The following is a 21,043-nucleotide window of genomic DNA, read 5'->3' as shown; positions in this document are numbered from 1 at the left end:
GTGTTTTCTGTTCTGCTATATGCTGTAGGATAGGCTGCTTAAATAATGCTTCCTAATGGGACCAAGATTCTCGTGGAACTGGCAATGACTCACTGACTTTGGCCTGGTTTGTATCAACGTTGACCTGCAGCCACAACCAGCAATAACTATCCACTGCCCTCAACGAAAAGAGCCTGTGGCCTCAATTTGTTTTCCAGGGAACAGGTGTCCCTGTAATTTCACCAGCAGAAACAACATCCTTCTTCACAGTCAGAAAATTGAACAACCTTGCTATGCTTCACAGCTGCAAATACCTTCAGGTAATGCTGGCCTCAGAGCAGTGAGACAGCTTTAAAGAGCAGATACAAAATTAAGAATATTTGGCAGATGCACATTTATACATTGGCATTGACAGAACTTCTGTTACAACCCCTCTTTGAATGGGACCACCTGGACTTTGTACCCAGACTGGTAGAATACAGATTCATTACTCTAAAAACACAGCACACTGGTTTTTGCAGACTCCCCTCTCCACACTCATTGTCTCTCTTGCAGTAACAGTTAATGCCTGAAGTTTATCTTGATGCTGGCACCACCAGAAGTACCCATATACATGCATGGGGAAAATATAAACGTGCTTTTATTTTTAAAAGTAATCTGATATCAGTAAAGCATCCAGGCTATGCCACTATTTTTCATTATCCAAAGGACCAGGTGAGATACTGCAGCAGCCAGACCTAGAGTACCACACAGGTAAAAGCAATCATACAAAGGCTGGAAGAAGAGCACTGCATGCCTTCCCTATAGGAAATGTAAATGATACAGTTAGCATTGCTTCCTTTCATTAGCATCTACCCTGCGAGCAACTGCTGCAGTAGCTAAAATTTCCCCTGCAGGTTTTCAACAACTTCAGAAATTGAGTCTGTTGGAAACAGAATTATTCAGACACATAACTGAAGAATGCAGGAAAGACAGAGAAGGAAAAAACATGGTAAAACATAAAGCCTGTTCCTACTATTCACTGTGAACACCAAACAGCAGCAGCATGCAGCAGTTTCTGCAGAACAGGCTTGCAGCTCAATGAGACAGCACCCAGCTGCTCCAGGCACTTGCCATTCATCACTTCCAGTGCAGATGAGGAATCTGATAGCATAGGCCTAACAAATCCTTAAGGAACATGAGCACAGTCTTCTCTTTCTATCTAGCTTTCTGTTAAACTGAGCTGATACACTGAGAAACCTCTGCAGATTCTACTCACAATCATAGATTTCTTTTAGTAATTTTTTTCTTGGATCCTGTGGACTTTCTTTTTCATGCCCTTATTCACATAACTAATCTTCATTCACATCAGTATTCTCATGGAAACCAACATCATTTACATCAGTGCCAATAGTGTACTCCTCTAGTATGACACAATATCAAGTAGGCCTGTTTTATTTTCTTTTGTCTGAGCAAAAAAAATACTTAAAACTGAAACTATTCTCTTTGAGATTTAGGGTACAATATTTCAGATGCTTGGAGTTTTATTTTTAATTAAGCATTAAAATTAAAAATATGATCAAGGCAACATCAAAGCAATAAGTAGTGTTTAAAATATTTCCAAAGATAATTCTTTCGAATACATGGTTTTGATGTAAGCTTTGACATGATGTTTTTCTTCATTTTTCTCTTCCTTAAGCAGCAACTCCATGTGAAAGACCACTATGTATTAATGACCAGTGCCTCTTCATGGCGAATTCTCATAAAAATTTATTTGAAGGTCTCCTTGTTCACCAATCCTGAGCAATACCAAAACTGCCATTGAGAGCCATGATCTTTATTGCAAGCAGCTTTGAACTCTTACTATATATGGCAATAAAGGCAAACACTCCAAACTAAGCAAAAGCACACACAGAGAAGGAGCAATTGGTATACGTTTCATCTCATGCAAACACTTAAAGCCACAAGACAAAAACTAGAAATGTTCAGAGAAGCTGGATGTAGAAACTAAACTGGTTAGCTCTGGTCCCACCTGAGCTGAACCTCTGCCTTATTCTGTCTGCAAACAGGTTTTCCTTTAACTGAAACTAGTGAAAGTTCTTTCAAAAAGAGAGATCTACATGAGGAGCAGTCTGCAGGCCACCACAAAGTCACCTGCTGACAGCTGAGATGGTTTCCAATTTTCACAAAGCTCACCTTCTCATTTTAGGAACTTTACTTTGAAGCTGGAGGCCACTCAAGAAGTATCAGGAGGGTGGTTTTGAAATTATTTTTCAATGCTTTTCTAATGCTTTAAAAATCAAATGACATGAGGCCAACTTAGTCAACAAGTTGACATTTGTTGAAACATCATTTTTGGCCCAGATCTGAGCATAATGATTCCTTTAAAAGCTGTTTACAGCTAACCAAGAACTGCTAGTAAAAAACTCATCCAGTTTAAATTTGTATAGCTCTGTTCTCTTCTGCAATGTGCCATCTTCCATATGAAGGAAAATTAAGAAATAAAACCTGTTCCTTCTGGCTATTTGCACAGTTACTTCAAAACCAGCAGAAGATTTGGAGCAGGAAATTGGCAGTAGTAGCTGTAGCTCAGCCATGCATATAAGCATACCATTTGTGAGCTACAAGCCAGACTAATAGTATCAAATCTGCCAATTCAGGCAGACCCTTCCACTTGTTTATGGTCTGAATTGGGTGTGGATTTTTTTTCCTACAATTACCTTTTTAAAAAAAAAAAAATAAAAAACAAGAAGAAAAGAAAATATCTTACATTTAAAATATTACCAGAATAAGCTCTCAAAAGATTAACTGCACAAAAAATAAAACCCCTGTATACAGATTGCAACATGGGACAAGCTTATAAACAAATAGTTATGACAGAAGTTCTCAAAACATTTTTAAACTGCAAGAGGAACATACGGTATCTCTGAAGTCAAAGACTACCAGTAATTTTTCTAAGCAGTGCTTAAAACCACTTGAGGATTTTTTCCACCTGAAAAAATGGGTAGCAACTTCAACTGATATGAAATGTAGTCAGTGACTTTCCTCTATAAATAGTTTTCTACTGTTTAGACAATCAAGTAAGTTATGCACTTAATGTTTGTTGAGCCAGATGGACACAGCTCTGTATCTCTCCAGCATGCAGCTCTGTATACTCCCTTCAAAAATACTGTCATAAGCTCACATGCAGGTTCTGGGCTCTAACAGACACAATGAACTAGCTCAGTCACAGAGTATGAAAGTATGATTCATATCTTTTAAAAAATGCAGTTAGAGAATTTGTATCACAACCTACAGATTATTACTGTATAGTATATAATGCACAAATCCTTCTTTGCCATGTTCAAATTACTAATTATCAAACAGACATTAAAATATCATTCATAATTAGTATTTAATTTGAAATGAAGCCTCTAGAAACTGAGCTCTGAACTGTGAATCTCAAAAAGAAAATTAAAATAAGACAGGAGTGCCAAAATTCATTCTCAGCTGTTCACAATGTGTATTTAGGGCAGCATTCATTGGCCACACTCAGACATCTGCATCTGAGTTAAACATTCACACTAACTGATTTGGACAGACCCATGTCTACCTCACAGATGCAATGAACCTCACTCTGATGTGCTAATTTCTCATCAGACTGCAGGAGAAGCGTAGACAGCCAGCTGAGAGGAGCAAGGCTTGAGCCCACCCCTACCAGAACATCTTTTCATGGAGTTAAAACCAGTATTCTGGCTTCCTTTTTACTTTTTATTTCTTCTTTCCCCCCCACCCCGTTCCATGACAAAACAGGTGGGTTAATCTACTGTAACAACATTAACTGATTTGGAAGAGACTCAGAAATTAGTTACTTTAATTTTTTGATGCTGTAATCCCAACAGCAAAATGCTATCCCACCCCTACCACAGACAAACCAAAGCAACATATGACTCAGTTTGGCTACAGGAAAGAGAGTTAAAAAGACAAACAGTGAGACTTCCTTTATTTTAACAGTAGGGCTATTTCTAATGCAAAGGTTGTACATGTGTGATTTGGTAATTGGTTACGCTACGTAGAAAAATATTTGCTCAGAAAATGCATGACATTTGCTTGTTAAGAATAAAGCCTACTTCTCTTTCACTGCTGTTTAATGATTTAATCTGCATAACTCCCAGCTTCTCAGCAGAAGTAAACTCCAGGCTGAGCGCCATGTACCATTTTAATCGCTTCCTCTCCCTCTGCCCTGCATTCCAGAAGACCTTAAAAACTTGTTGACACCTGTCTGGTGTTTTAAAAACTTCGATTTCAACAGGTGCTTGTGGTCTCACAAGTAACTAAGGGTGTAGGCTGGCAAAAAATTGTCATCGTCAATCCTTGCAGTGAAGCTGCTAAGAGCCGCATATTCAAACTGCAACCCCCATTTTTCTTTCTTTATTGGCATGCCTCAGAATTCACTTGTTTGCCATTTGCCTTGACCAGTCAGCTTGAATGACAATCTTTTGAGGCTTCTTTACACAATACAGAAGCCAGCATTTGTGGTGTGGAGTGAAGTGACTGGAAACATTGAATTAAATTCACTGCATGCACCAGTGCCTTCAGAGAAGTCCCCTTCAGCACTTGGGCACAGCTGCCACTCAAATTTACCAGGATTTTGCACGCTTACAGTCCTGCACCAGCACAGGCACAGCAGGATCAAGTTGGAGATGAAATTTTATCGTGATAGAGTTGAAGCAGATCTAAAAGTACCCATCCCACTCACCTCCCCCCATCCACAGAGAAATCCCTTTCCAAGTCATTCCCATGCACCACGGATTTTCAGCGCCCATTCCTATTCACTGTTGCTTTTAGCTGCAGGCTAAGGAGCTGCCATCCACTGCTCTGTCTAGGACCAGGCTTGGCACCATCAGGGAAGTATCCACATGGAATAAAAAAATCATACAGCAAGACAACACAAAATTAGCCATGCACACTGCAAAACTTATTCATCTGCTGAAACGTCATTTCTTCAGTGACAGCCCATTCTCCAGTTGGTATTTTTACCTGATTGCTGACAAACCCTTGGTAGCTTGAAGGGAGTGAGAAAAACACTAAGTGCTAACAAAAATTAATCTTACAAAGTGATTGAGGAGGACAAGGAAACAGAGACAAGGGTTTATCTTCAAATCATTAATTTAACATTCATTTTTTGGGAAGCTTGGTAAGAAAGGACGAATGTCTTATTTTTAGTCAAGTAAAACATGCAGACAGTTTCAGGATTATAAGAGTTCATTAAAGTAACATTTTTTACAAGGGATAGCAATTTGAGATAAACTATTTTTTCAAATACAGTTAGTTATCACTCTGCTAATTAACTAGCAAGTTACTGTAAATGTGTTACTATGGATCTTTTTGGAAATTTTATGAAATGTTTGCTAGAGTTTCTCATAAAACAACAATATTTCTTCATCTCACATATTCTGCTTAGCTAGTTACAGGCACCAAGCTTTATTTTATGCTTCTGCCTACTGAAATCTCCATCAAAAGACAAAACTATCCCCCCAAAATTCAGAGACAGCTTTTCACAAAGCAAAGCAGTCAACCTTTCCAAGCCTCATTAATCTCTCTGAGCTGCCACAGCCAAGAGCTGAAGGGAAAAGCAGAGGAAACTTCAATCGGAAAATATTTTGACGTAATTGACCCAGATGACAAACTAAGCTTAAGAACATGTCAAGCAAGAGGAGTGGTAAAAAAAAGCATCCACATGGTGATACAGGAAGTTAAATCAAGCCAAGGTGAAGTCAGAGCTCTGAGAACAGTCTATTTTTCTGTAATTACTGTTAATTGAAAAAAGAAAACATTCCTTCAGCTCAGCTCTTAACTAACAGCAAGTAAAATGTTAGAAATATTTATTATTTCCCCCCCCCCCCCATCATAACTGGAGCTCCTAACCAATGCCAATAACAGAGCAGTATAGTACACATCATCTGTACTGTTGGTTTGCTCAATGTTCACATCCTTAAATATTACTTACTGTCATGGGTGGGTTTGGGGTTGATTTTTTGTTTTAATATTGCTTCATCATGTTTACAACTATTAGCGTGTTTCACTCAGCTGACTTCCAAGGAATTAAACTTTGAGATCTAAATTTTCAGAAAATTTAAGCTGTTTTTTGTCACTGAGTTTTTGCCTTAGTTTTGCTTTTAACCAGACAGATATTAAAAAGCACCAGAAGGAGGAAAAATTATGCTTCCAAAACAAGCCTATAGAAGTTATATAATTTTTCCTGTTATTCAGTTTGTAAACTCAGGTAAACTGTTTGTTGAACATAAAATAGAACTCAAAGTCCTCTGTTGATATAACCCTGAGCAAAAGCCTACTGCAATTAGCAGAAAGTCTCCCTCTGGTTGTAGCAGGCTGAGTAAGTAGAAGGTAATGCAGTGCAGGAGACCATCAACAACATACAGCCCCTCTAGTATGCAGCATCCAGGGCTTCAGGGCAACTAAAGAGGCCAAAGGATTTTTCTGGTCCCAGTGGCCTTTACAGAACTGTCAGCTAAGGAATGCACTACAACAGGGTGATAGAGTTTATCTGGGTAGGTACCATGATGGTGCTGCCTCCCAGCCTGACAACAGAAGACCAGAGATGCTCTGCAAGTTCCTTCCCAGCAAAACCAACAAAAAAATCCATGAAGGAAAGTTACATTTATTGAATTCTTAGCACAACACAATGATACAGCATTTCCTAAAAACAGAATAAAAAAAAAAACACCCAAAAATCTAAGAGGGCAGTAATAACAAATCTAAACAAAATAGCATGCAAAAAAAAAAAGCAGATATAACTATTTATGCTATACAGATATGGCAGTTTCCTCCAAAAATAATCTTACAATATCACCATAAGATCTTAGTGGTCTAATCAACATCTGTCTTAAAAAGCAGCCAAAACTGACCCTAAGTGCAAGAAACGTCAAAACAGTACTGTGAGAAACCTACCATGTAAACAGTCAAAGAGGAAAAAACCCAACAGAAATAACACACTGCCAAAGGATTTGATTTTCTTCATGTTCAATTTCAGAAAGCTAGGTGACATCTAAAGCAAAAATGTCACAGAGGCAGTTGTATATAAGAGAGGTGTCATCAGCCTGGCAGAAGCTGAAAATTATATCCCCCATCCTATTAGTATTGTTAAGTCCAGTACTGTATATTATTATACAGATATTAGTAAAAGAAATGCATAAAAAGCAATTCAGAAGAAAATTACAAATTTTTGGGCAAGCACAAAAGGAGTGTGAAGAAGTACAAAAGTGCATAGAAGCCAGACTGAAATAAGTCAAGACTGATTTTCAGTCCTGAAGAATAAATTATCCTAATTTATTCCTTCACACAGTCTTAGACTGCTTGTATCCGTGACCGTAAAACACTGAAAACTGTCCAAGAAGTTGAGAACAACCCAGTTGTCTTTTGTAACAGAGGTTTGGGAGGGGAAATAATGAAGATGACCACTAAAATCCTGAAAAGCCTCAATGCAGCATGGAATTTGGAAAAATGGGTGGTGGAAGGGAGCAGGAAGAGCCACCTCCTGTGTGTGGTTTGGGCCCAACACGATAACAAAGGAACAGCCCCATGGCCGCTCACTCAACTCCCCGCTGTGGGATGAGGAGGACAAAGAGACAAAGGACAAGGAAGGTTCTTCACCAGTTAAGGTCCCAGGCAAAACAGACTCAACTTGGGGAAAAAATAATAATTTAATACTAATCAAATACACACAGGACACAGACAACACACAGAGCAGGGCTCACACACCTTACCTCACCCCTCCCTTCTTCCCGCCCAAATCACTTTGCTCCCGGTTTCTCTCCCTCCTTCCCCCAGCAGCACAGGGGCACAGGGGAGGGGGGTTAGTCAGTTCACAGGCTGGTGGTTCCTGCTGCTCCTCCCTCCTCAGGAAGGAGGATTCCTTACAGTCCTTCCCTGCTTCCCCACGGGGTCCCTCCCATGGGAGAGAGTCCTCCACGAACCTCTCCTGCATGAGTCCTTCCCACGAGGTCCGGAGCTGCTCCAGCCTGGGCTTCCCACAGAGTCACAGGTGCCGGGGTCTTCCAAAGCTGCATAATCAGAGTCCACGGACAGCAAATCCACTGACCACAAAATCCAAGTCCAGTGGCCAAGCTCAGCCCTCCTGGCACCTTCAGGGGATGTTCCACCACGTTCCTCCATGATTGCAGGGGGACAGCTGCCATCTTGCCATGGGTTGCAGGGAAACTTCTGCTTGGGCACCTTCTTCCCCTTCTTCCCCACCAACCACCAGCACTGCTCTCCCTCTCCAGCACAGCTCTTTTCCCTTAAGTGCTCGTTCTGCTCAGGTCTCATTTCAGTTCTTTTGTATGTCAATGGCAGAGGTGCATCTATTGTCCCTCTAATGGCTCCTTGGCTGGGTTTGGAGCAGGGGAAGCTTCTCAGCTTCTTACAGGAGCCACTGCTGAGGCCCTTTCCCCACTATCAAAAACCAGCCAAACCAGAACACCCTGGAAAGTAGCTGACAATCTCCTCCCCAGTAAATTTAGCAGATACATTGTATTAGAAACAAAGAAAGTCAAGTGAAGGAATAAAAATAAAGAATACCCCTTAGGAATTATATGCAAAATTGCTTTGTAAAACAAACTAACCAACCAACTGCTTTCCTCTGGAAAAGCAAAAGGTCACCAATCTTGGTGAAAATACTGCTATAAAAAGTTTTGGCCAAATATCAAAGAGCTTGTTTACAAAAGGGCCACATTCATTGTAACACTAACCATTCAAGCCTCACAATAGATTTCAAGAGAGAACAGGATGAAACGTCAAACATCTGTTATCACATTATTGTCTTCAGCTCCTGTGCCCAGAAATTACATCGCGACTTTGCCCATCTTCCAAACCTTGCTAGAGGCAAATCAGACACAGCCTGAAGGCTGTGAGCATTTTGACCATGCCTCATACAGAACTATGACAACCAGCCATACCCATGACACTTGAAAATGTCACATTTTAACAGATTTCATATAATCCAGCTGAAGTACCTCATTTAACAGAGTTAGCTAGCCAAACTGCACAAACATTGCACAGACACATCTGAAAAATTATGCAAAGCCTTCCTGGAGCCAGGTTGGGGCAGGGTGATACCTGTTGCACCCAAGCAAGACAGCCAGTGTAGACAAGTCCAGTACATTCAGCACTTCTTGAGAGAGTTAGACTTATTGTGCCCAAGTGCCTTAAATGCAGTGTGCAGACATAAAAGGTCCATCTTCCAAAATTCACTGGACCAAGTAAGCACTGCATGTAACCTAGTCTATTTCCCCTCAGGTTTCAGACAAAGAGAAAACATCCAGCAGCAGGCTCCCATAGTTGGAGCTATGCCTCCTGTCTGCAGCCCATTCTCGAGAGGGACCCAAGTGAGCCACCTGAACTCTCCTGAAAGAGTACACATGTCCTACAGGCTGTACAGCAGACACTTTCCATCAAAATTACTTATTTGGGGCAGGAGAGACAGGAAGGAAAATGCAAGTCTGAAAAGTAAATTATCAAGAAACATACTCCCATTTCAAACAGCCTGATATCAGTTCCAGAGACAGGTATTTGAAACATAACATAGAGAACTGGAAAATTAATGGGGCTATAAGCAAGGAAAATACTCTCTCTCAAAAAGAATCCCCCCAAAACAAACAAACAAAAAACCAACCACCCCACATATTCATCTACTTAGGATTTATTGCAGGAACACATGCAGTGGAAATTAATTCATGCCTGTCGTGCTTTAAGAAGTGCTACAATGATGTTTAACACATTTAGTACATGATGGATGTTGCCTTTTCTGTCCAGGAAGCAAATGTGAAGTTAGAGAAAGTGGGCTATATTCCTTTCCTGGAGTCAAAATATCCAAGGCTGGACATGTTCCAGAGATGTGCTTCTTGAAACATCTGTACATTGAATATTCAACGAGTTCCAGGACAAGGGATTTAAACTGACAGGGAATTAAAGGCAGTTTCCCCAAGCCAGCCACTTCTGCTGCAGCTTGTCAATGACAGGGGGATTGCACCATCAGAACTCCACCATGAAGAAACACTCCATTATGTACAAAAGCATGTTCAATCGGCACACCTTCAGGTATCTCCTGTTCAGCATGAGCCACCTTCTACTTCTGGACAATCTACTGCATCAGTAATAGTATCTTATGTAGCTATGACTGGCAGGACAGCAACAGTGTTTACTTGTAACTATTGTTGTCTATTATTTTTTTTTCAGGCTGCAACCTTTTCCCCACCCTCTCAGGCATCAGCGCTTTGGGTGAGACAAAGAGGAATGTTTTCTTTTAAGCAGAGCTGGAGGAAAAGGTTACCTTGTTTACCCCAACCCTGGAGTACAAAGAACTACTTTGTCTTGATGGAAGAGGCTGTAAAGGTAGTGTTTCTTAAGGGCTGAGGTTTCCAAGGCTGCTCTTGTTGATGTGACCGTGACCCAGAGGCCTGTCTGCAATACTGGGAAGAACAGGCAAGGAAGGGCTGCTGGTTTCAGGGTCAGTGTGACTGCCTCTGCTCCCAGAGAGGACAGCAGCCAGAGCTACAGTTACAGTGTGGCTGAAAGGACAGGCAGAGGAGGAAGCTGGGCAGAAACTAACAACACAGAAGGCTTTGTGAGTAAAGAGATGGTCAACAGACAAGAGTACGTGATCTTACTGCTGAGGAGGAGATACTTTTAAAATGCTTAAACAATGTTTTTTCTTGCACTTCATTAACATTCTGACACAGCTGCAAGACTCCTCCATGTGGAATCACTCTGCTGTCTTTCTTTTCCTCCTATGTGTTGAAGCTCAGCATTATTATTAAATAACTTCCATTCATGCATTTTCCATACAACCCACAGTAATCAATTACACTGATTCATAGGCAATGAAATCCAAAATTTTTCTATTCTTAAAGTGTTTCTTAATGCTGAGAGAATATTCCAGTTATCCAAAAGTACTCCAGATTTAACTGTTTTAGCAAACTCTCTAAAAACAGATGAAGTAGAACTATTTCTCCAAAAAAAGGCAAGTAGGGCAAGAAAAATCTGTAATGAAGCATGCACAGTAAGATAAAGAAAGCAAATTTCCTGAGGAATTAAAAGGAATGTAAGAGATGAGATTGGATTTCCATGCAAGCAAGTAATTGTTACAGTAAGAAGAGCCATGCACTATCCAAAGTTTTATTTCATTTATACTGGTTTAAGAATTTAATTGCTTAAATTTTTAAAAAGATTTTTATTAATGCCAATAATTAACAGTTTACCCACCCATTCATCACAATGTCTGTGCTGTGATAAAATAAATAGGTTTTTTAAAAAACATTCAAGAAAGCACTAGTCCCTTTTGTAAGAAAACACCAACTTAACCTGAAATTTGCGAGGTGCTTACTGTAGCATATATAACCTTCAGAAACACTAAGAGCCACAGGATTCTAGCACTAGAAATTGGTAAACTATTAATTGTTATGTGGAAGTTAAGAAAATCTAAGACTAAATGGCCTACCTTTACTGCCAAGAAGTTGAGACCACTTTCATGAGCCAAAGCTTTCGCTATCATTGTTTTTGAGCAGCCAGGAGGTCCGTAAAGCAGCACCCCTTTTGGAGGCTGAATCCCCATTTGGATGAAGGAGTCGGGATGCTTGAGAGGCCATTCAACTGCCTGCTTCAATTTCAGCTTGACGTCTTCTAGCCCTCCTATGTCTGACCAAGATACCTGTAAAGCAGACCATTTTGCTGAATCCAGATAATGAAGCAAAGCTACTAAAAAAGAAAACCAAAATGCTCTATAGAATGCATGATGGTTATTTCATAAAATCGTTTTTAAAGAGCCACTTCTTCAAAAAGCCTTTTTAAACAGGAAGGAATTATTAATAATGTCACACAAAATAAAAGGGGTGTAAAAGTAAAAACTTGCTTTATAAAATATTTTGCCTCCAGCATATGTATTTCAAAAGTTAATAACAACACAGAAAAATAACAATAAAATGACAACATGATCATTCAGGCAACAACACTTCGTGTGATCACTGGCAAAGTCATAAATCAGTTATCTTCTTTTTTAATGTGATGCTGATGCAGAATTTGTAAATTACTTTGATACCTTCTCTGAAGGAAAGGACTGTATGAGCTCAAGCTGGTTTTCTTAATAGCTGCAGTCTAAGGCCCTGATCTCAGCTGTACAATCCCTCTAAACTGAACAGGACTGAGTATTAGAAGTTTTGGGGGTTTCTTCACTTGCCAACACTATCACTCCCATACAGGACTTGGGCACTGGAGATTTGTTTAGAAGCTTGAGAACAAACAGTCCTCCGAAGTATCTACAGAAAAGCCACACACAAAAAAAGCAACACTCAAACGCAACCGCAGTTAAATTTTCTCTGCGGAAGACACAAGACAGGCTTGTCAGGCATACATCAGGACAGAACTAATACATCCTACCCAAAACAGCAGACAGATCCAAAACTTGTTACACCTCTCCCTTTATCCCTGTCAGCAAGCCTGAGACTTTTCCCCACATCCCCTGGCCTGTTCTTCATCCTGTCACCATCCAGTCCCATCCACTTCAAATATTAAACATGTCAAAAGGCACCTAAATCAAAACATCTCCTCCTTTAAAACACTCTTCCAAAAACATACTAGACATAGATCATCCTTCAGCTCTGGAAGTCAACTACACTTGAAAAGCAAGGAGAGCATTACTAAGAGGCAACATATCACCTTTCTCCTGACTTGAAATCTGGTGTCACTCCTGGCTTGTCTCAGTTGCTGATTTCCTGATACCAGTACACCGAGTGGAAAATGAAAGTAGAAAGTCCCTGAAAGAGGCAATTCAGTCAACCACTAAGGTGGTAGAAAAAAAAGCATCTGGATGTGGTGCAAGCACTTTTGTGCAAGTCTAAGCAAACTGCAGACCAAATTAAACTTCTCCTTTATTGTCAGCCTGTGACACAGAAGAAAATTCGAGACAAGGGAGAGCAAACAGCAATGATCAAAATGCATGGGTCAACCACTCAGAAATATTCTGAGTTTAAAGGAAAACTGGAAGGTGAGGAGCTACCCATCTGCTGCCTGCAGAACATCATCATCTCTCTCACACCAGGGATATGTTACACAAGCTCTAAAAACACAAACCTCGAAGCAGCTCTGTCTTCTTCTTAGTGACCAACAGCTTTTGGTTCTTAAATAACTGCTTTATAAGCCTGGGGAAGTACAGAATATGTAGAGCTGATCACCACTGCCTACTAAGAAGAACTTAAGAGCAGAGGGATCTGCCAAAGGCAGGATTCCCTTATGGAAAAAGAGAAAAAAGAAAAAACAGAAAATAAATGCAAATTCAGAAAAGGTCAAAGCAAATCAGGCACAGCACAGTATCCCAGTAGAAACGGGAGGAAAGGGTTTTGGCAGGGGCATCACCAAAGCAGCATGCCACTTCTGGTAACTGTAAGCCAACTTCTGCAACTTGCCAATATTCCCTTCTGGAGTGGTTCTCCAAGCACAACTAACTGCACAAATTGGTTTAAAGGAATGGTAGCAAATAGATGGGAATGGGCATTTCAAGCATCCAGTCTTGAAATGAAAGTGCTTGCATGAATTAATAAAAAATGGTAAAGGAAGAAACTCCACAACACTATGAAAAGGAATAGGGAAACAAGAGCATGAATTCCTACTGACTGGCTATCTTGGGCTACCAACACAGTCAAAAGACAAAGGCTTTGCAGAGCAATTAAACTACAGTAAAAAGTCTCCTTGAGGCATCAGACAGCCTCACACCCAATTTCTCTGTTTTTCCTTTATGGGCAGCACATAGTGAGGATATGTGCGGTTCAGACACCTCAGTTACAGTGTCTACCACTTAAAGGTAAGAAGAATCCTCCCTTCCTGCCTGTGTTTTCACAGTAAGAGATAGAAATCCACCTGTAGATTATTCATTACAATAAAGCAAGCATACAAGTTTATAAAAATGTGTGTCAGATACCTCACTTGCATCTTGTAACTGCTCCACCCATGCAAAACACCCCTTTTCACTCAAAATTCATGGTTGAGTAACATTATTAAACTCAGGACAGTTAATCCCAATCTTCCGTTATTTTAAAAGCTGGTGTTTCTGACTCAGAACTGAAAGAATATCAGTGTTTAAAATTTATTTTTAAAAATAAGTTATTACCTTATTACCCTTAAATTCTACTTAGCAGCTCTGTAGACTGCACAAAACTGAATGTCAGTACTAGTAAACAATTTTTCTTAGGGAAAAAGACATTTAGCCTAAGTTTGTTCTCATTTTTCAGTATCAGTCCTTACTCATATCTGGTAAAGCATTGACTAGTCCTTCCTACATAATGTCTTTCTAGCTAGACAAAGACATTGACAAACGAACAAAAGCATCTTAAAACTAACTAAGCCATCAGAAATTCCCTTTACCTTTCAGCAAAAGAAGGCAAACACCATTAGCAGTACTTTGCACACATACAAAAAGCCAGGGAGAAAATTCTAAATGTCATTTTTACCCTCTTACAAATATTCAGACTATTGCACAAGTCTTCTGAGGCATTATTTAAATGATTTTTCAGACCCACTCCATGACATTTAACATCAACACAAGTGACAGAATTGTACTGAAAAGGTGAAGTAGGGTCACCTTACATAAGGGTTTTTTTTCAGTAATCTGGAGAATTACTGATTTTGCTTACATTTAAAATTGGAAAGTGGAGGAAAAACAAAGAACTGAGTTGGAACATACAAACGGGGCCCATTATAAATTAAAAAAGAAAATAACTGACTAGTCAAAAATCTGTTAATTTCTTTACAATTTCTATAATACAAGGTGTGGAATTCAAGAAGCAATGGTATTAAAAACAAAAATAGCTAATAAAATACTACTTTCACATTCTGGTCAAGTCCTAAACAAAACGTGTTTTTTTCCTGATTTTGAAAGGATAGCAGTAAGTGTGTGTGGGGGGGAATGGTCCACCACAAATAAAACACCCAAAAGTAAGAATCTTTTAGATTCATACAAGCTTGGAAGAACTAGATGGATTGGTTTTGCACACAAATCCTCAGTAACTTCCCAATTAACACAAATTCTAGTGTGCACATTCAGCCAGCAAGCTACACTTCTTTTACCTGCACACAAACCCAAAGGAAAGGCCTCGGAATTCAGGCAATGAAGTGTGATATTCTGTCATAGTGGAAATGGTTTTAAAGACCAGCCTTGGGGCTGAGCTTACACACACAAAGACAGTGCTCTGCTACAGTGTGTAAGACACCAAGATTTCATTACTGCCCTTATCTTTAGCTCTCCGAGCTCAGAACACAATGCAGACCAGCAGCTCCCCAGAGGTTGTTAAGCAGCAGCAATAAAGAAATAAAGCAGACGTGCAAAGGAGGTCTGATCCAGAATCTTTTGGCTGCAGAGACACAAATCTGAGTGTTGAATTACCATAAAGAGAGTGAAACAGGCAAACAAAACCCACAGCACTCTACAAAAAATTCTGAAATATCCTAAGAGAGGGAGGAACAGCAACTACAGTGCAACTCTCCAATGAACTTAAGTATTAATTTCCTGATTTATAATGTGCATCCCTTCTCTCCTAAACCCCTGCTGCAGAAAAAGCAACCTTCTAAAAAGGTTGTAACACATAGCAAAGTTCAGGAAAGGTTCCAAAAAATGGAAAACAAGATGCTAGGTGGAACCAGGCATTTTGCATTTGCCTTGGTCACAACCAACATGCATGGCAACCCAGGCACAAGTGAAAGGACAAAAGAGTGCAGAAAGGAGGAACATGAAAAAAAAAAGTACATGGTGGCATCTCCACCAGCTCCTCCTGCACACAGCCTCACTTTGTCTACCACCCCAAACTCACTTCATTTTGGCTCTTTTCTCCACCAGTAATATTTATGTCTGGAATAAAGAAGACAGCTCAATTTATGTCAATGACAAAACCCCTAAAAACTAGCTTGCCATAGAGAACTTCTCAGAAGCAAACTGGAAAGCATTCTATAAAGGTTATAAAATATCCTTGGACACCAAGAAGTGACTTGCTCAAGACCACCCAAAGAAGTGACTTCTGATATACTCTGTGTTCTTAGCTGCTACCCCAGGTTTATGTCTAACAAGGTTTTTCCAGTTTTTAAATAAGACAAAAGATTGTGAAAGAGCAATTTAGCCTACTAGCCATCAGAACTGCCAAGCAACTAGTGCTCAATTCTAGCACCTAAAAAGCTATGACTGATTTGAAAATTAAGTTTTTGTTACAGTCCACCTGAAGTTCTGCAGCTTTCAGAGAACATGCTCTGTTGATGAAACAATTTGGACTTCATGATAAAACAAGTAATTCATTTTATTCAGTATCAGAGGTGATACCAGCCCCAAAAAAACCAACAGTCCATAAATGGCAAAGATGTCACAACTATAAAGGAAGGAGAACTTCAACAAAATTAATTTACTTCTGGTTTAATTTAAAGTTACTTTGAATTCTTCTCATTGAATTGACACATGGCTACTGCAAAGGAATGAAATATGAAAAAAACCTCACCATCTGAAAAACAGAGCTAAAAATAACAAAAGTCTCAGTTTAATTTAGCATGTACATCGATAGTTTTACTTGTAACCAACTGCACAGCCCAGAAGTTCCATCCACACCAATGGGGCTGCCAAGTGAATAATATATCCGCAATAAACAGCATAAAAGGGGATATTATTAATGCAGCTCAGACTTCTGTCTTCTCTTTTGAAAAAAAAAAAATCTAATTGCTGATCATTTATTTAGTGTTTGAAGTTATTTTTAGCAAGCATTTTTTAGATGATGAACAGTGTTAAGGTCAGACTTCAAAATGTGAAGGAATGTAACCCCTGATTTTCTAACAAATTTACCCACACAACTGCCTAGCTGGAGAGCTTCTGGGGCAAGGAGAGCTGGGCAAGAAAAGCCTGTCCTTACAGATGAAAAGTATCTAGCGACTAATCAATACAAGCTGATTGCACAAAGATAACACTAGCCAGGAAAAAAAAAAAACAAACAACAAGCAAACCAAGGTTTTGGTTTCTTGAATACAGCTGGACGCTTACCTGGTTCATGCTTTCTGCTTCTTTTTTGTTTCACACGCACAGAGCTATAATTTTTACAATTTTCTAAGAATGCAACAAAAGTTGTAAGGCAGTTTCTGTTGGTATAAATTACTGCAGACCACGTAAGTAACACATCACAGTATACCATGGCCAACAGACAACTCAGTAAAATGTTGAATGGGAAAAGTAAGTGGCACAATTCCACAGACTGAAATCACTGTATTAAAAAGGTCTAAATCAGTAAAGAGGAAGAATTTATTCATAAAACTGGGACTATTAGCACCAGTTCTGTGGCAAGTGATTTTAAGGTTTCCCACAGGTGATGCAGGAGTGGACATTCAAGCATAATAATATTCAGCAGCAAAACATTCTAGGACACAGCACCATCAACACAAGATGATCCAACTGGCTAATAGCTCTGCAGTTGCATTTGGCTTCTTAAATACCTGGTTTCTGCTGAAACCAAGTATTTCAGCATCCAATTAATTGCCAACACTAGTGCAATCAAACATGCAGCTTCAACCAGAGCAGTTAAATACAACTCTTTAATCAATGGAGCAAAAATTAGCCTGTAAAATTAGATTAAGACCTACATAAAAATCAATACTAGAAGCATGCAACATAAGATGTTGCATTCTTTTCTAAAAAAAAAGTATCCAAGGAACTAAAACCTGTCTTCTGCTACGGTCTGTGTTCCAAACAACAAATCGACCATGTAAATTCTCTGGATAACAGTACATTAAATGTTAAGTGACTGGCAACTCAGGCACTAATAGGTGAGAATAAGACATTTATTTGCTAATAAAGAGCAACTTACACTACCCTAAGTTAAATAGGAACAATAAATATATATTATTTTTAATATTTTTTTGCTTGTGCTGGTCTATAAACCACACAGTGGTCAAATTTTTTAAAATAGCTACACTATGCTGAAGTATGTGAATGAGTTTCAGGTGTTTGGAAGAGTTCCTGCATTACATCCCAAGCCTTCAGCAAGCAGCCCTAACCAGGGGGCTGCAGTTTGCACTCCTGTTGCTTGCTTTCCCTGCACTGCCATCCCAGCCACCTAGTCATACCATAATGAAGTTCCTTTACCTAACTCATGGACTTGAGATGACTTAGGGCAACTGCTTCTGAGCTGGCACTCTTGTTTTGGCAGGTTGGTAGCACTGCAGCCCAAAATCATGATTAAACTGAATTTCAGCACCTCCTTTGGTAGGTGATTTGGGAAGACACCAAAACTGTTGCATCTAGTACTTCAGATTCCACTTTAAATTCACCCCAGGCATGAAGCAGATGGCCTGAAATTTACCCTACATCTTCACAGAATATGCATTATTTTGTAAAAATGCAGATCCTATGAGCACAAAAGGAATCTGCAGGATGTTATCTTCCCCTCAATAATCAATACATTTAAGTAGTACGCACAGAATTACAGAATGGATTGGGTTGGAAGGGACCTTAAAGATCATCTAGTTCCAACACTCCTGCCATGGGCAGGGACACCTCCCACTACACCAGGTTGCTCAGAGCCCCATCCAACCTGGCCTTGAACACTTCCAAGGATGAGGCAGCTACAGCTTCTCCAGGCAACCTATTACCGTGCCTGACCAACCGCTCAGTGAAGAATTTCTTCCTACTGTCTCATCTAAATCTGCCCTCTTTCATCTTAAAACCATTCCCCCTCTTCCTACCACTCCATGCCAGTGACTCAGCTGGCTTTTAACAAATAAAAACAAGCAACAATCAAGGAAGCTGCTGGCAGGATGGTTTAGTGGATAAGCAGGAGCCTGAGCAGTAGGCTGACCTGGATTCAGAAGAGACTTCCTCCAATACCTCAAAACTTTGCTTCTGTCTGTCTTTATCGTGCTGTTTAGCAGCACTCCATCTGCCTCCAAAAGGGCTGGGATGTCTAAAAGGCACAGCACAGTGATAACGATGTGAGCCTAGCCCTTGTGGATATTGATGCCACTGCACCACTCTCAGGAAAAGCTGTCTGGGGCCAGCCCAGGCATTTCCACCCAGATACTTTGCTGCATAGCGTGGAATCTTAACAAGCCAAGTGTGATATCCAAGCATCTGTGTGCGGCATTCTGTTCACAGATTTTATTTCCCATTCCTGTAGTTAGGGAATAAGGGTCTACAGTTGTGCAATCTAATTCCCAGATGACTCATCTTCATGTAATGATACATAAATGTTTTCTTGTAGGGCTTTGAGAGCTCCTGAGAAACACCAGCACAACAGCTCACAGAGTCAAGATTTAGTAAGATTAAGCACAACGTTTTCTTTTGCTGAATCTTCTTAAGCCAGATCAAAGTCTTCTTAAATCAGATCAGCTTCCCAGCCCAATTTATATTGTGCCTGCTATGGAACTACTATAACACATAACTGAGAGGACAGTGAGTGGGGCAAAGATGAACCTGGCATCACCAGACTGTTCATATAATGACAGCCCCTGACGGGTAACCACTTGGCAGTGATACCTACAGTATCTAATTTCACCCTCAGTTAAAACCATGGCATGGCACTGAAGACATTCAGGGCACAGCAGTATGTAGAACTAGTCAACTGCTTTACATGAAATCACAGCAATCCATCTCTTCACAGCTTTGTTTCAGTACACTTTTGTTAAACAGAAACCAACTGTTAGTATTTGTAAGTTTGTGCCTGCTTTACAAAAGGCTCCAGCTTTCATGGCTATTCAGGATCTGCTGTGAGTAGAAACCCTAAGATTTTTACTCCATTAACCCACTCAGCATATAAAACTACAGATCAGGAGATACACTCCTGCACTACCAGAAACTTAAGCTTCTGTAAATGGGGCTTCACAATTATAACAAAATATGCAAATCAAAAGATTATGCACAACATTTATTGATCACTCTAGGTTTTCACTTCACAAAACTCCTCTTTTGGTCAGGCATTTCAACACCTAACCTCAATTCTGGTTGTGGCTCTAACAATGTTGCTAGTGTACTGCAAAAAATAACTCACTTTTGGCACATCAACTGCCACCTCCCTCATGGCGCTGGGCCTGACATCATTCATCCCCTGCAGGAAGTCATTGAAAGCAATCATCACTGACCCAGCCACCTCGTTGTCCAATAGGTTAGGTCTTTTCCCCAGTGCTCTCCGCAATGCATACAGGCCTATTAAAAACAAAACAAAACACATATGGAAATATGTAGACTTCCTTCTGGTTCTCAAAAATGTGAAGTGTACAACACACAGCAGCACTGGAAAGGAAATTATGCTCACAAGAATGTCTCAACACTGGGCCGTAACTAGGTCAAAGAACATGCAAACACTTCTGATGAGAGAGAAAGAAAAAGGGGATTTAATGACCACAGACAGAACATAAACTAAATCTGTTCTAAAAAATAGAATGAAAAAACAGCCTTGCTCCTGTGTTTCCGGAGATGAAGCTAACAGGGCAAAACCTCCACATATCCATACGTCGAACTGAACACATTTCTAAACCACAGAGGAAGAAGCATAACAAACATTCAAGGCAAAGGTTAAATCAGCTCATATAAGACATCTGCAACCTTGTCCATTCCTCAATTATTAGGACTGCATTTTCCAATCTGTTCTTGAAAAAAAGATTATGAGATTTCTTTTACTTTCATTGGAACCCTCTTCTGCTATCTAGTAAGATGCTAAATACCCTTATTTTTATTGATATGCAACAAACATTCCCTGCCACACTCAATAGCTCTTTGTTACCTTCAGCAGTCACGCTTTTAAAACACAGGCCTAGCTTTTACCTCCTCCTTTCCTTGGCCAAATCAACTCACACACAATACCTATACATTTTTATACTAATTTCTGGCTTCCCCCTATAATTCAATCCTTCAAAGGCCACACAAGTCTCACGCACTTGCACATCAATATATCAATGCTCCTTGGGCAGGACCAGGCAGTACCATCTGCAGCTCCCAGGCATTCCCCAGGGAGGGCAACTACAGCTCCAGGTGTGTAAGAGGCCCAGAAGCATCACGGTTTTCCCACTGTGTAATCATACC

The 21,043-nt window shown here is 40.0% G+C and overlaps 1 protein-coding gene across 2 annotated transcripts in view; it reads right to left on the bottom strand.

The window, feature by feature from the left end:
- SPATA5 (spermatogenesis associated 5) overlaps positions 1-21,043 on the bottom strand; it is a 201,138-nt gene that overhangs the window by 153,106 nt on the left and 26,989 nt on the right. The window contains exons 10-11 of one of the 2 annotated variants that reach the window (XM_051618632.1): positions 20,013-20,167; positions 11,456-11,665 (exon numbers count right to left, since the gene is read on the bottom strand). In XM_051618632.1, coding sequence (XP_051474592.1) covers positions 11,456-11,665; positions 20,013-20,167 — 365 coding nt within the window. The remainder of the gene's footprint in view (positions 1-11,455; positions 11,666-20,012; positions 20,168-21,043) is intronic. The other variant, XM_051618631.1, reaches the window with a different exon arrangement.

The sequence above is a fragment of the Apus apus genome, chromosome 4 (assembly GCF_020740795.1).
Source record: "Apus apus isolate bApuApu2 chromosome 4, bApuApu2.pri.cur, whole genome shotgun sequence".
Taxonomy (NCBI): domain Eukaryota; kingdom Metazoa; phylum Chordata; class Aves; order Apodiformes; family Apodidae; genus Apus; species Apus apus.
The sequence above is the reverse complement of the archived record's forward strand: the minus strand, read 5'-3'. Positions and strand labels throughout refer to the sequence as shown.